The 16,711-nt window shown below is 44.4% G+C and overlaps 1 protein-coding gene across 38 annotated transcripts in view; it reads left to right on the top strand.

Moving 5' to 3' along the window:
• Nucleotides 1-16,711, top strand: part of LOC126335446 (fibrous sheath CABYR-binding protein-like) — a 103,241-nt gene that overhangs the window by 74,897 nt on the left and 11,633 nt on the right. For 25 of the 38 annotated variants that reach the window (XM_049998740.1, XM_049998777.1, XM_049998746.1 and 22 more), the window contains 2 exons: nt 1,361-1,445; nt 12,346-12,432. In XM_049998740.1, coding sequence (XP_049854697.1) covers nt 1,361-1,445; nt 12,346-12,432 — 172 coding nt within the window. The remainder of the gene's footprint in view (nt 1-1,360; nt 1,446-12,345; nt 12,433-16,711) is intronic. The other 13 variants (XM_049998818.1, XM_049999009.1, XM_049998910.1 and 10 more) reach the window with 1 other exon arrangement.

Raw genomic sequence — 16,711 nt, 5'->3', positions numbered from 1 at the left:
TTCCTTCACACAGGCACGCTCCTCTCCTCCCAGCAGCTTCGCCAAAGGCGTCCGCTCGCTACCCCTTGCGCTGGCAAAAACTTCTTGCGCTAGCAGAGCCTCTTGCCATTCTTGCCCGCGAGCGCAGATTCTCTTGCCTCGCAAGTCTCATCCATACCACCAATGACAGGGTTGATAGAAGAGATAGAGAGGATCCAACGGAGAGCAGCGCGCGATTCATTTAGTAATCGCGAAAGCATTACGGAGATGATAGATAAACTCCAGTGGAAGACTCTGCAGGAAAGACGCTCAGTAGCTCGGTACGGACTTTTGGTGAAGTTTCGAGAACATACCTTCACCGAGGAGTCAAGCAGTATATTGCTCCCTCCTGCGTATATCTCGCAGAGAGACCATGAGGATAAAATCAGAGAGATTAGAGCCCACACAGAGGCATACCGACAATCCTTCTTTCCACGAACAATACGAGACTGGAATAGCAGGGAGAACAGATAGAGGTACTCAGGGTACCCTCCGCCACACACCGTCAGGTGGCCTGCGGAGTATGGATGTAGATGTAGATGTAGACAGTCGATGAAGACAAAGCAATCAACCAATCCCAACGGAAGTCTTGAACCATCTATCATAATTCAGACACAGAATGTCACAGGTAGCCCATTACTTGTTCTCGGACGACAGGGGTTACGATGAGCTTGATACATAATATGGCCATCCATCCTTGTGGTGGCTATAACTGGCCAACCGGGACCCCGATGAACAGTCTATCTGCCCACACTTTCCCATCCGTTCCACCATCGGGCCGCTATGACATTCGAATGCCCCACAACTCTGGGGATTTTGCGATTCGACCAGCCGGCCATGGAGACCCACGATCAGCCCCACAATCAGGTCAGGTACTGATAATGCTGCCTCACGGAATATACGACGTCTACGTGTCCTTCAACTGTCACCCCCGTCTACGCCTCACCAGGTATTCTAAAATCAGTAAACGTGGCCCACCCAAACCCACTCTCTAACTGCCACAGGGAATTACAACTCTAAATCATTTACATACCCACCGCTAGTGTGTGCATGTACGATGCTATTGACATCCGACCATGTTTTCCTAGTGCTTCACTTTTTTTTGGTCTGGCAATGTATTTCGGCCACATATCTTGTGGCCGTCCTCGATGTGAGTGTATTCAGAGGTTAGGAGGCTGGGATATCACTGAAAGAGCCGGACTGTGCACGGCTGTTCGCCAGAAAATTAATGGAGTAGAAATACTTTATACCACCAAGATTCTATCAGTTGGTGAACATCAGCACACTTTAGCGATCTCTGACATCGCGGTGGTAACAGAAATGGGATTTCCTCTGTTTCCAGCGGTAACCCAATGGCGGCGGGAAGTCCAGCGGAAGAAACTATCCAGGTGCAGGTTCCGTCAGGAGACCAGCAGCCATCCGCACAGGTACTGTATCTTCCGTCTTACTCCTGACACTAACGATAAGTCATACAAGATGAAGTTTATATAGAGCAACCAGGTGACCCAGTTATGCGGTCAAAGTGTGACAGTGTGGCCCCGGCAAGTTAGCAGAAGTCGATGACATACGTCTGGAATTACTTAAATCCTGAGAGGTGTAGTTTTTATATAGATTATTTGAGTTGATCAAAAATCTACGAAACAGGTGGCGTACTACTATCTGCTGTAAAGTATTATCGTTACATTACCAAATGACAAAGGTGCGAAATGGGAAAATTTGCTTGAAGAAATACAGCAACAAGCCACATTTTTTATAATCGTATTGGGGCTAATACACGTTCCGGGTTTTCAGCCATATTCAGTTAGCGCAATACATCTCCTTGTTTTAGTCGACTTCCCTGTGTAAAATAACGATACCTTTACCTACCGCGTTTCCCGAGTCATATATGTACGTCCCTTAGGTCCATTTACTTTCGTTCTGCTCCTTGTATTCCCTTGTTTCGCATATATATGCATAATACACGCATACACACACATTCACTCACTCACACACACACACACACACACACACACACACACAAACACACACACACACACAGACACACACACACTTTTACAGTCACTACTGTAGCACAACATTCACCATGTGGACGACTCACGTACGAGTTTGCATCGGTAAATACATCTAAAGTCAGGTTACAATTGACGTATACATTCAAAAACTGTTGCTGAAGCCACTTGCGTTTATGAGTTGAGTATCGTCGACCTTAAAATGTGATACATGTGAATGAAAAAATGAATGGTGTCATGCTTCTTAGTTTACTGTATGTTACGGAGCATGTTCGGTAACGATGATATCTGTTTTATACGCGTCAGACATGTTCCATACTGGGCAGGCATTATGAGCTGCGGAGGAAAACAAATCGCTGACAGTCGTTTTGAAAGGATCAGTCTTTGCAGCTCGTAAGCTGCACACCTATGTTCTGAGGATATTTTTTGCTGCGTCTTTCGTGGTTGTATATTCACATCGGTTGTTGTTGTTGGCGAGAAACCTGATTAAGATAAGGGTCAGATACCCGGTTCAAAAGCTGAACAGTCCATGATACGTTAAGTTTCTCTGCACATCCTGATCGCAAATTTTGTAACTTGAATACGATTTTTAGCAAATATGAAGCAAAATTCCACTATATTGAAGTTTGTAAAATATAAATCATAATCAGAACAAAATCCTTTTGGTATTAGGCCGTGTGACTTTGTAACACTAAAAATAATTGTTGAACACCGATTGGATTGTGGCCATCCTATAGCTTTTCAAGAACCCATTGTGCTTGTTCATCAGTCGTGGAGCCACACGGGGTAGCCGCGCGGTCTGGGACGTCTTGTCATGGCCCACACGGCTCCTCTCGTCGAAGGATCGAGTCGTCCTTAGTTCATGCATGTGTGTATTGTCCTTAGCGTAATTTAATTTAAGTTGGATTAAGTAGTGTGTCTGCTTAGGGACTATAACCTCAGCTGTTTGGTCCCATAAGATCTTATCACAAATTTCCATTACCAGTCGTGGATGCAGCAGCGACAATAAGAGAGGCTGTTGACATAATCAAATGTTTCGCACACAATCAAGGAGACTACTACAGTTTGGCGCTCTTCCTTCCGCTTCTCTCGGAAGGAGTCCACTGTCTTACGCCGTCGATGCATCAGTCATACTCGATTGTTTTCTCTTGCGTAGCGAACGACCACCGTAATGTGGCTGTATATCCAGACTGACGGTATCCCACACATTGGTGGAATGTACCCTTCTTTTTGCCCTTCGTACTAAGGATAGCCTTCCAGATTCCTTACCTTTAGTATTAGCAGATGATTCATGGATGTTACGGTATACTGATAATTTTTACTTTATGGACCGTCTGACTACAACTGAATGAAACACAATTTTCGTGCCATACGCGTTTTGCCTTTATTTTCTGCAAAGCATCTTCAGTGGCAGGTTGCATGGACGATTTTCTACATATTACGCTCCTGTTCCATTTTTGGTATCGTTCCTATTCTTGTAAATGCCAATATGCGGTTTTTTCACACATTTCACAGCAATAGGAATTGAACGCTTGTTTTGATGCAATGTTTGTGTTACCGACTGTCAGATGACATCTGATCACCCATGGAATGCCACGGGAACATTCCCCAGACCATAACGCCCTTCCGCCGATTGTTGCAGATGGTTGTTGCCGTGCACCCGATGGAGCATAACATGTAATTCGTCTAAGTGGACGTGCAGTTGCGGTATTGGCGTGCAAATTCCTGCCTTAATCGCCATGAACAGCAGTCAGCATGCTACTGTCGAGGGCCGTAAGCAACAATGCTCACTGAACCATCGTTGAAGAGACATTGTTGGTAGCCCATTGGTTCATCTGAGTGGTCTGTTGCTCAACAGTCCCACGCCTATTGGCTCGTACACACGTCCGCCGCCGTCGTATACCCGCGTCATCTAAGGCCCCACAGTTGTCTCGTCGCCGACTTTGTCATGCGTGGTATACTTTACCACGGCGGCACACGAACGGTTTACAAACTTAGCCGTTTTGGAAATAGTTCCAACCTCGGCCTGAAAGCGAATGATCTTACCGATTTGGGTGTCAGATAAATCGCGTCTCTTGGACGCGTAGTGTGCCACAACTGTTCCCCTTGCAGAGATCCATCAGATGGTCCTGTTTTGTCTTCGTCATGCCTTCTACTTTTATGCTCAGTGTGGTCTCATTTATAGACACGTGTCGATTCCGTAAAGTCTAAAACTGCGAGTCCAATTTGGGTGTCCGCGTTTCACAGCTTCCAGATATCACCAATGTCTGGGCAATAGTCTCATAGACTCCCATCCAGGTTTAGTGATTTGGCCGTTTTACTTGCTTGTTTCTTTTTTTTTTTCCTTTCTGAAACTTTTATGTTTCCGTTTTTTGCTTGGTTTGAAGAGCCCCGTCAAGAATTCCTGTCCTGTGCGGTGAGTGTGTTAAGTGGTGGCGGTATGGTCTCAAATGCTGAGTCCAGCTCACCCTCTGTACTCAGTACTAAAGTGCACACATCTTTCTGTATGACAGCAAGACTAGTAACATCGGTTAACTGGCAGCAGGTCTTTACTCTTCGAACTTCCCGCGGCTAGCGGCGCCCACTTCAACCACGAGTGACCTCTGATTTAAATTTCTGGAACTCTGCTGTTTCTGCCAGCGTAGGAATGTCGCCAGCCAATTGGAGCAGACCTTGTAAGTTCCGACCGTTAAACTCCTACTCTCACGGCTTTTTTAACCAATGATGGCCTGGTGTTTGGCTGAAGGCAGAGAAACTCTTGCACTTCACGACAGGTTGCTAACCCTAGTATGTCGAATGGAATACATGTAAGCGCACTAAGGAAAGCACGCATTCCACATAAATAATCATTATGAGCCAATTAGAGACGCAGTTGTAAGAATTTTAAACTAACATTCTTTTGTACTGAGACTGCAGAGAAACGTCAGATCCTAAGTTTCTCCCATTACAGCGTCTGCACCTCACATTATCTCTCCAAGAGGATTTCTTTCGACTTCATAAAATGGAGCTTTATGACAGCTAGGCAAGCCCTTGTACAGCCAGGTGTGCAGACACGAGCCGAAGCGAATTCTACACTATCTGTCTGTGCCGAAGAACACCTCTTAGCTCTTAATGTATTTATGACCTCTTCTGGCTCTTTTTATGGGAGTATGAATGGCCTATCCCGCTAATGTCAAATTTGCTCATTGCTTGACCCACTTTCTAACAACTTCATCATGAAAATTAGTGAAACCTTTGTAAGTTACTTAAACATGCTCCACGCACTAACTCTTCTATTTTGGCATGAAGTATGTAGGTCTGAGAGGTGGGATAGAAATTTTTTTCTGTTTTGTTTTTATTATAGTTTTCCTTAAATTCTTGAGCATTGTACTGGAAGTATACACGCTATCTCTACCGCTCGAGAGATTTAACACAGTAAAAGTATTATAAATTACCTGTAAAAAAATTGTCTGAGAATTTGTTGTCTCAGAAATTGCAATTGCAAATTAATTCAAGTTAGAGCTCACTTTTTAATAGAAACAACGGCTAAAACACGGCAGCACCGTATTCTTAATCACCTTCTACATCAACCCAACGCATCCTCTTGCTCATCTTCAACGATCTTGCCTCCTTGGACACTTTTTGGGCTTGCAGCTCAGCCTTGTTGACTCGCCCTTTGTCCAGTTCGTCAAGCATGGCTCACGTATCCCAACCAGTCATTAGTCCCAACTCCATCAATACTTTCAGTCTACCAGCATTGCCTTCCTTAAATGTGATGACAGCATTATGCACACAAAGCATCAATGTGCGGCGTGCGCCCCGACAGCCGAGTGCTTGGCTAAAGGGCCCAGGTTGGATTTGGGGTTCGGTCGAAGATTTACTCTGCTCGAGGGACTGGTTGTTGTGCTGTCTCCATCATCATCTCATCCTCATCGACACGCAAGTCACCGAAGTGGCGTCATCTAAAATAGCTGGACCAGACGACCGGTCTAGCCAACGGGAGGCGCTATCCACACGACATTCCATTTTATTTTCAATGTATGGTATCTCACAAGTACGTTTTTAGTTACACTGGTCCATACTACGCTACTGAAAGACTTATTCACACCTTGTGTTTTCTCTGTCGTACATTTCTTCTATGAACTGGTTTTACAGCGAACGTAACAGCTGCAGGTAAAGAATTCTTGTGGGTGAACTTACCTAAAGTTCCAGCTGATTTAGCTTTTTTATATTTACACAACTCGTCTGAACGAAGGTTGTGGATCGTCTTGTCATCTATAGATATTTTATGAGAAAAGTTTCCCCACACAATCTTTTTCATACCATCTAAGCTCTTTCCGTTACTTCTGGTGCTTGACCACAGTGTTCGGCTACTGGTACATCGAAATCTACATCTACATTTATACTCCGAAAGCCACCCAAAGGAGTGTGGCGGAGGGCACTTTACGTCCACTGTCGTTACCTCTCTTTCCTGTTCCAGTCTCGTATGGTTCGCGGGAAGAAAGACTGTCTGAAAGCCTCCGTGTGCGCTCTAATCTCTCTAATTTTACATTCGTGATCTCCTCGGGAGGTATAAGTAGGGGGAAGCAATATATTCGATACCTCATCCAGAAACGCACCCTCTCGAAACCTGGCGAGCAAGCTACACCGCGATGCAGAGTGCCTCTCTTGCAGAGTTTGCCACTTGAGTTTGTTAAACATTTCCGTAACGCTATCACGGTTACCAAATAACCCTGTGACGAAACGCGTCGCTCTTCTTTGGATCTTCTCTATCTCTTCCGTCAACCCGATCTGGTACGGATCCCACACTGATGAGCAATACTCAGGTGTAGGTCGACCGAGTGTTTTGTAAGCCACCTCCTTTGTTGATGGGCTACATTTTCTAAGGACTCTCCCAATGAATCTGAACCTGGTACCCGCCTCACCAACAATTAATTTTATATGATCATTCCACTTCAAATCGTTCCGCACGCATACTCCCAGATATTTTACAGAAGTAACTGCTACCAGTGGTTGTTCCGCTATCATATAATCATACAATAAAGGATCCTTCTTTCTATGTATTCGCCATACATTACATTTGTCTATGTTAAGGGTCAGTTGCTACTCCCTGCACCAAGTGCCTATCCGCTGTAGATCTTCCTGCATTTCGCTACAATTTACTAATGCTGCAACTTCTCTGTATACTACAGCATCATCCGCGAAAAGCCGCATGGAACTTCCGACACTGTCTACTAGGTCATTTATATATATTGTGAAGAGCAATGGTCCCATTACACTCCCCTGTGGCACACCAGAGATTCCCTCAACGTCAGTAGACGTCTCTCCATTGAGAACAACATGCTCTGTTCTGCTTGCTAAAAACTTTTCAATCCAGCCACACAGCTAGTCTGATATTCCGTAGGCTCTTACTTCGTTTATCAGGCGACAGTGCGGAACTGTATCGAACGCCTTCCGGAAGTCAAGGAAAAGGCATCTACCTGGGAGCCTGTATCTAATATTTTTTGGGTTTCATGAACAAATAAAGCGACTTGTGTCTCACACGATCGCTGTTTCCGGAATCCACGTTGATTCTGGGTTTCCAAAAACGACTTGATACTAGAGCAAAAAACATGTTCTAAAATTCTACAACAGATCGACGTCAGAGATATAGGTCTATAGTTTTGCGCATCTGCTCGACGACCCTTCTTGAAGACTGGAACTACCTGTGCTCTTTTCCAATCATTTGGGACCTTCCGTTCCTCTAGAGACTTTGGTACACGGCTGTTAGAAGGGGGACCGCCCAGCAAACTCATAATAGTGTTCCAAACACTCAGCGGTCGTTTCAACCGCTCCTGCTTCCTCCATTATACAAAGAATATCGCTTGCCCAGCGTTAACAAGAATCACATCTTATATGTCAGTCCTGTCAGTGTATTCATAAACGTTTCCACTAGAATTTAAATCATACCACAGCCTTCTACAGCTTATGGTTCTTGAAATTTTATTTTTTTGACTGGCCAATGGTTTATGAAATCCTAAAAATTTCCTATGCAACTAATCAAATTAAATTAAATATACTTCCAGTCAACCACATTTAATTTAATTAATCTCACATCAAATTTATCAGCAAATTGCCCGCCCGGTTAGCCGTGCAGTCTAACTCACTGCTTTCCGGGCAGGAAGGGGTGGCGGTCCCCGGCACGAATCCGCCTGGCGGATTTGTGTCGAGGTCCGGTGTGCCGGCCAGCCTGTGGATGGTTTTTAAGGCGGTTTTCCATCTGTCTCGGCGAATGCGGGCTGGTTCCCCTTATTCCGCCTCAGTTACACTATGTCGGCGATTGCTGCGCAAACACTGTCTCCACGTACGCGTACACCAGAATTACTCTACCACGCAAACATTGAGTTTACACTCGTCCGGTGTGAGACGTTCCCGGGGGGTCCACCGGGAGCCGAAACGCACAATAATCCTGGATTCGGTGGGGGATGGCGGTGGGGTGAGTGGACTGCTGTAGCCTGCTGTGGGATTGTCTACCACTGTGGCCCAGTTCAATGCAGTACAATACAATCAGCAAATTCCTAGTAACGTTTCTGCAAAAAATTAAAACTAATTTTTTTCAACAAAATGGCCATTTATGTGGGAATAAGCTGTCACGTAACGTATTCCACAGATTCTATAATTTTTCCTCGCCATTATCAGAATAGCTCATCATTAATTTTCTGATTTTTCTCTATCTCTTGAACCTTGTTTTTGTTTCAGTCAACGCTTTTCTACGAGACATGTCGAACTGTGGAGGCATCCTTGTATAACGCTTTTCTAAATGCGCTCTTGGACTTCAATTTCATTGTTATGTTGTTGCACATTATGCAGGGTGATTCAAAAAGAATACCACAACTTTAAAAATGTGTATTTAATGAAAGAAACATAATATAACCTTCTGTTATTCATCATTACAAAGAGTACTTAAAAAGGTTTTTTTTCACTCAAAAACAAATTCAGAGATGTTCAATATGGCCCCCTCCAGACACTCGAGCAATATCAACCCGATACTCCAACTCGTTCCACACTCTCTGTAGCATATCAGGCGTAACAGTTTGGATAGCTGCTGTTATTTCTCGTTTCAAATCATCAATGGTGGCTGGGAGAGGTGGCCGCACGCTGAACAACTGTCGTCGATTCACTTCTGCCGTACTCAACAACACAAAAAGCTTTCTGTTGAGCGGTCGCCATCTTAGCATCAACTGACGCTGACGCCTAGTCAACAGCGCCTCAAGCGAACTAATGTACAACTAAATGAAACTTTATAGCTCCCTTAATTCGCCGACAGATAGTGCTTAGCTCTGCCTTTTGTCGTTGCAGAGTTTTAAATTCCTAAAGTTGTGGTATTCTTTTTCCGTTTTTAGCCAATTCATTGGAATTGTTTCAGCAGGAATTATCCTTCATTTGGGAGAGATTGCCTTTCCTCTAAAAGGAAGCTCACTCAGCTCCCTCGATTCGTAAAAAATTACGAAACTGGAGAGGGACGAATGCGTAATGGCGTACAGAAACTAGCAGATGCTGGTGAAGTCGAAGGGCAAGGGATGTCTTAATAGTCAGCATGCTCTACAATGCACTTCAAGAAATGAATTCAAAGAATGGTATCGCGGAAAAGCTAAGTATGTTGTGGATTAGAACAAGGATATGAGATGCGCGGTTGGCAGCGATTCCCAGTCGCAAAGTTACCATATGGCCACGATTAGACTGAGAAAGAAATTATTTTCAGAAGGCTTTTCGTCATTTATTCGACGTTACATGTGTCAATGTATACAGCCTGTAGAAAAGAAACGAAAACGGATTGGAATCCACGATTAGTCACGGGTTGCATTATGTCGTGCCTGGTGAACTAGCCGTTCGTTTCTTTTGCTAATTGTAAGGGTGTGATAACCTCGGCGTTGAGAGCCCGTAAGCTCCAAACAACACATACTGTTGGTCTAGCGGTATAGCACTTGACTGGAAAAATTGCGGAGTCGAATCCCGGTCGGGCCTTGTATTTTTCAGTCTGCGTTTTAACCCATCCTTCAACGATGTGAGGAGCCGCCAGAAACGACACTTGTTCGGAATTCTACGTTAAACTCCATGACCCCTTTCCCCATGTGGATAACTAGGGTGTGTTAGAGACACGCAAGTCGCTGAAAAAAGCTACAAGTCTTGTAGACAGTAATTTTCCAAAATTTTTGCCAAGAACAACGCGTAGAAGACCATTAGTGTGGTGCGAAGTACGGAGAAGAACAACATTTCGAAAAGAAATTTCTTAATGATGTGCAGAATATGAAGGTCCTCTGTGCAGTTCCAAGTTTTTAAGCGTCTCAACAACAAAACGACCAGTAATTAAGTGAAAATAAAATTTCATTCTTTTTTATTACACTATTGGTTCCAAATCTACTTAAGTTTTGGTCCATAAACTAAAACCGGCACACAACGGTTTTAATGAATGCGCAAGGCACGTGGCAATATTGCGCTAGCCACTGCTAGGGAAAATTACACACCGAGGCAGAGGAGCACGAACGAAAAATACTCCCTCAAGCGTTTTAGGATTTAGGTGTCTGATTCCCATCGAAGTTGGGAGTTTCCGTAGAGTTCAAATAATGGCCCATTGCAAATCATCTGGTACATTTCGTCTAATTTGACAGTTGCGTCAGTGCACTCCATCGTTCAGTAATATAAAAGTGAAGTAGCATGCCGATCAACTTTCTGTTGTATGTGCAGTGATATCGTCAGGATTGTTCAGATTTTACGCTTTTACGCTTCAGTTATTTAGCTCTATCGGAAATAGGGAAATTGGCATAACGCAGGTATCGGGTGGTTGTAAGTAGACTGTCGGCGTTCATAGTGCTAAGGTGCAGGTTGTATACGTTGCAAGATGCTGAAACTTCAAAGGTACATTCATTAGTCGGTGTACATAGTATGCTGAAAAAATAATAGTTCCACTTTCTCCACCAGGTAAAAATATGGCACTGTAAGCAGTGAGAATGTGAAATGACGTCACTATACTGTTTGCCGCTTGGCGACGCGTGTTGATTTTTCTTTTTTTTTTGTGAAGTGACTATCAGTGTAACGAATTAAGACTATTGGACTTATTTGTGCGAAACGCATGGGCGGCCCATTCCTATAGCAGCTGTTGATGAAGCTGCTGTAGATATAATCGACTGTGCAGCACATGGCTCAAATTCAATAGCTGGTCGATTGGCTGGTTTGTGGGGGTTGAAGGACCAAACTACAAAGGCCATCGCTCCCTTAATTTGATTGCCAGTTCAAAAGATTTTGCGGCGCATTTCACGCCTGTAACCGTACAAGTTCATACTGTTCACAAAACGAAGCCCCAACATAGGCTACAACGCCTTGACTTTGCCATTCATTCTTTGGCATGCATAGAAAGGGATGATATGCGGGAGGGGGGGGGGGGGGTAATGTTGTTTTGACAGACGACTTAAATTCAAATCTGCATGGTGCCGTCAGTGTACAAAATGTTGCATATATGGTCTACTCCGCCACATATTGTGCAGAAACATCCACTGCACTCAATTTACGTGACTGTGTGGCGTGGTGTGATTTCACAAGCTTCTTTATCCTCCTTTTTTTTCCCCGAGGAGACGACACCTCGCTGGCCTGTTGGGTGTACTGCGACAGCTGCATGTTATAAGGATCACCTTGTGCAACACGTGATTCTGTGTTTGCAAGTGTTAACTGTGTCCAAACCACTATTTTCAAGCAAGCTATGGTGATACCTGATGCTGATTGACAGGTGATAGGTTTGCTTCGAGAAATCTTCAGTAATGACCGCAATTTCAAGATGTGTGGTCTTCCAGATACACCGAGCTAAGCCCATGTGACTTCCGGTTGTGGGGATATCTGAAAGACTGTCTCTTAGGGACGTATCCAGACTCTTCGTCATCTGAAGAATAGCATACGATGACACATCACTCTGATTGCACCAGATATGCTGGGAGCAACTGTCGACCGTTCCATATCATAGATGCAAAATGTTGCTGAGTTGGGATACCGTACTGAACACGTGATGTAACTTGTGACCACATCCTAATAAAGGTGCCAGAACCACCATGATAATGGTTTGACATTCCTCCACTTTTCCTGCACCCACACCCACCACGCCATCTTGTCACATGGAGGCAGAATTATAATTTTTTTTTTCAGCGTACTCTGCGAGCGCACCGATCTAGGAACAAATCTACGATGTTTCTCAGTCCTGCGGCATTTAGAACACTATCAGTTTAATTACAACCACCCCGTACTTCTGTATTTACCGCCTTATGTTGTATGCAAGAGTGCCAGACGACTAACTGTGACACTTGTTTTGTTCTAGGAGAGCAGTGGCGCCATTGCCCAGGTGACACAGCAGGACAGCTCAGTGCCCCAGGGCGCCATGACACCCATGTTGATGCCTTATCAGGTGAGCCATTCTTGAGAATTGTCCACAGTAGCCTCCAAACTCAGTCTCATAGTCAATGGTAAGCTTCAGAAGCATGCCCACTATCCGTTCCTGCTCCGTTTGCAATAAGTGGCGGACGTTTATCGATGATGTTCTTGAGGCTGCCACTAAAAACTCAAGTAACTGTATGAGGGTGGTCCAGTAAGGATAAAAACAACTCTCACTGGTGCATAAATATCCTATGCGAATTAAATTCCATGTCCAGTTAGACGTAACGATTGAAACTTTCGAACGCCGGCAGTAGTTGGACGCAGCAGTGCTTTGTGCTCCGAAACACATTTTCAACGTGGAGGTGTTCATGGGCACATGACCAGCGACTGAAACGCGAAGTGAAGGATATTTCTGTTTAGATAAAACGTCGGGGGCCTATGGAACGAGTGTAATGTCACGAAATACGTGTCCAAGGAATATAAAAGCAACTGGAATCACTCAACAGAGGAAAGTCCGCTGGACCTGACGGGATACCAATTCGATTCTACACAGAGTACGCGAAAGAACTTGCCCCCCTTCTAGCAGCCGTGTACCGCAAGTCTCTACAGGAACGGAAGGTTCCAAATGATTGGAAAAGAGCACAGGTAGTCCCAGTCTTCAAGAAGGGTCGTCGAGCAGATGCGCAAAACTATAGACCCATATCTCTGATGTCGACCTGTTGTAGAATTTTAGAACATGTTTTTTGCTCGAGTATCATGTTTTTGGAAACCCAGAATCTACTCTGTAGGAATCAACATGGATTCCGGAAACAGCCATCGTGTGAGACACAACTCGCTTTATTTGTGCATGAGACCCAGAAAATATTAGATACAGGCTCCCAGGTAGATGCTATTTTTCTTGACTTCCGGAAGGCGTTCGATACAGTTCCGCACTGTCGCCTGATAAACAAAGTAAGAGCCTACGGAATATCAGACTAGCTGTGTGGCTGGATTGAAGAGTTTTTAGCAAACAGAACACAGCATGTTGTTATCAATGGAGAGACGTCTACTGACGTTAAAGTAACCTCTGGTATGCCACAGGGGAGTGTTATGGGACCATTGCTTTTCACAATATATATAAATAACCTAGAAGATAGTGTCGGAAGTTCCATGCGGCTTTTCGCGGATGATGCTGTAGTATACAGAGAAGTTGCAGCATTAGAAAATTGTAGCGAAATTCAGGATGATCTGCAGCGGATAGGCACTTGGTGCACGGAGTGGCAACTGACCCTTAACATAGACAAATGTAATGTATTGCAAATACATAGAAAGAAGGATCCTTTATTGTATGATTATATGATAGCGGAACAACCACTGGTAGCAGTTACTTCTGTAAAATATCTGGGAGTATGCGTGCGGAACGATTTGAAGTGGAATGATCATATAAAATTAATTGTTGGTGAGGCGGGTACCAGGTTCAGATTCATTGGGAGAGTCCTTAGAAAATGTAGCCCATCAACAAAGGAGGTGGCTTACAAAACACTCGTTCGACCTACACCTTATTGCTCATCTGTGTGGGATCCGTACCAGATCGGGTTGACGGAAGAGATAGAGGAGATCCAAAGAAGAGCGGCGCGTTTCATCACAGGGTTATTTGGTAACCGTGATAGCGCTACGGAGATGTTTACCAAACTCAAGTGGCAAACTCTGCAAGAGAGGCGCTCTGCATCGCACTGTAGCTTGCTCGCCAGGTTTCGAGAGGGTGCGTTTCTGCATGAGGTATCGAATATATTGCTTCCCCCTACTTATACCTCCCGAGGAGATCACGAATGTAAAATTAGAGAGATTAGAGCGCGCACGGAGGCTTTCAGACAGTCTTTCTTCCAGCGAACCATACGAGACTGGAACAGGAAAGAGAGGTAATGACAGTGGACGTAAAGTGCCCTCCGCCACACATCGTTGGGTGGCTTTCGGAGTATAAATGTAGATGTAGATGTAGAATCAGGTGTGGTTTTGGTGTCAGGAACTTGCTTAAGCCAAAACAGACGTGGGTCCACCTCAGACGACAGTGTGTACCACATCGAAGTATTGACTGTAGCCGATTGTCGCACTCCTGTGAGGCGGAACATGAACATGGCTCAACAGTTCCGTTAGCACTGTAGTCGACACGTTGCACATTCGGGTACTGGAGGCCGTTTTCCTGCTGGGTACGGCTACAATTCTTACACAAGAACCAGTAACCTCACACCCGATTCTTTAAAGAATCGAACTCCATATATAAAACAGCATGTTTTGGAAATTCTGCAGTGGTCTCATTATCAAACATTCACTGAGCCTGGGCAATTTGCTCTTTGTTTTTTTTTAAAAAAAAAGCTCGGTTTTCATGCATCAGAGTGTTTATGACGACGTATTTCCTGAACCAGTAGTCGCACAATGATAATTTGCAATGACATAACTTCACCCTATGAAGCGAGCCATTAAACAGGACAAGGAATCAGGGTACGACCAGGCCACGTAGTTCCATGAACGAACAAAAGTAGGTTCCACGGAATAAGCACACGAATCCAGATACTGTTGCAAAGTCAGTCTAACGTTCACTATTTGAGATTCAGAACAAGCAGCTTTACATAGTTCACAACAAGCAGTCTCAGGTGTTATACAAAGGGGAAAAATATACCAAGCTTTCACAATATTCACAAAGTAACAATATCAAGGCAGTTTACTCACGTATAATTGAATAAGAAAGGGACTACATGCCACAAATGCTCCTAGATGAATGAAGTATATCCATGTGAGCACGCGCTTCTTATCTGGCGACAAAGAAAAGTTAGGTTTCGTTTTAATTATAAGATGTACGCCACACGAAAATTTACTCCAGTAAGTCATGACTTGATAAACAAACGCGATCTGCATGAATGTAGTCGGATAGATGTGAAAAGCGTTTCTAAAATCTAAGACCTCGCAGTCTCACCCAACAATTACGATACATCATGAGGAAACCGGCATCTAGCGTCCACCTCCTCACAGAACGGTATTCGGCCCCAGATAGGTCCAAATGAAACAGAGTACAGCGCCAGAATCAAGGTTCCAGCTGACCATGTTTGCACACAACTGGAAATCCGCGACTGTTTGATTGGCTCGCGATAGCCAAAGTTCTTGGCTGGTGCAAGATCTCACCCACTCATCGTCCAGAGAAGCGGGTGTCCGCTAAGGTATGACACCACGCCTAAAAGTATCCTACGTGCCTCATTGGGAAACAATGGAATGACAAGTTGTGTACTTACGAAATGAGACGTTGCGAATAGCAGAAGCGTTTCAAATTGAGTGTCTCTTTCATATCTTGAACAAACCTTATAAAAACCGACTGAGGTGGCGCAGTGGTTAGCACACTGGACTCGCATTCGGGAGGACGACGGTTCAGCCCCGCATCTGGTCATCCTGATTTAGGTTTTCCGTGATTTCCGTAAATGCTGGGATGGTTCCTTTGAAAGGGCATGGTTGACTTCCTTCCCTAATCCGATGAGACCGATGACCTCACTGTTTGGTCTCTTCACCCAAACAATCCAACCCTTATAACTGGACTCGCATTCGGGAGGACGACGGTTCAATCCCACGTCCAGCCATCCTGATTTAGGTTTTCCGTGATTTCCCTAAATCGCTCCAGGCAAATGCCGGGATGGATCCTTTGAAAGGGCACGGCCGACTTCCTTCCCTGTCCTTCCCTAATCCGATGAGACCGATGACCTCGCTCTTTGGTCTCCTCCCCCAAACAATCCAATCCAATCCAATCGAAGTAGCAAGTAGTAACCCTTATAAAACCAACGTCATATCAAGTGTAAATCTTCGATGACAGTTAAATAGTGTAACACATTTTTGTGCTTCGCATAAATATGAAACGAAAGGAAGGAAGAGGGTGAAATCTGGTACATATTGTTCAACCTGCCTCCTAGCTGAAGGCGGTAATGCGCACCAGAACAGTGTCTTCTGCCCAGAAGTATTTGTGGTTTCGGCCATCAACGATAATATTTGTTTCATTATCTTCAGAGCAGTCCACTATCGCCATTTCAGCATAACTGCTTCATACCACACTATCAGCTACGTTGCTTATACACTCTCGTCAAGACCTTCTGCTACAGTTCTTTCTTTCCATCATTCCTTTACAGTTTTCAGCAACGACTCTGAAATAATACGGGGCCAACCAGTGTCCTCGTTTCATTATATTCTTCGCGATACATTTTGTGTCATTGCAGAGTCTTCATTCTTTCCGAGATCAATTTATTTGACTTTCAATAGCCTCCTGTAACATCAGATTTCGAAGGTCACCCACTGTT

Source organism: Schistocerca gregaria, chromosome 1 (assembly GCF_023897955.1).
Source record: "Schistocerca gregaria isolate iqSchGreg1 chromosome 1, iqSchGreg1.2, whole genome shotgun sequence".
Lineage (NCBI taxonomy): Eukaryota > Metazoa > Arthropoda > Insecta > Orthoptera > Acrididae > Schistocerca > Schistocerca gregaria.
Note: the sequence above shows the minus strand (reverse complement) of the source record. Positions and strands in the feature narration are given on the sequence as shown.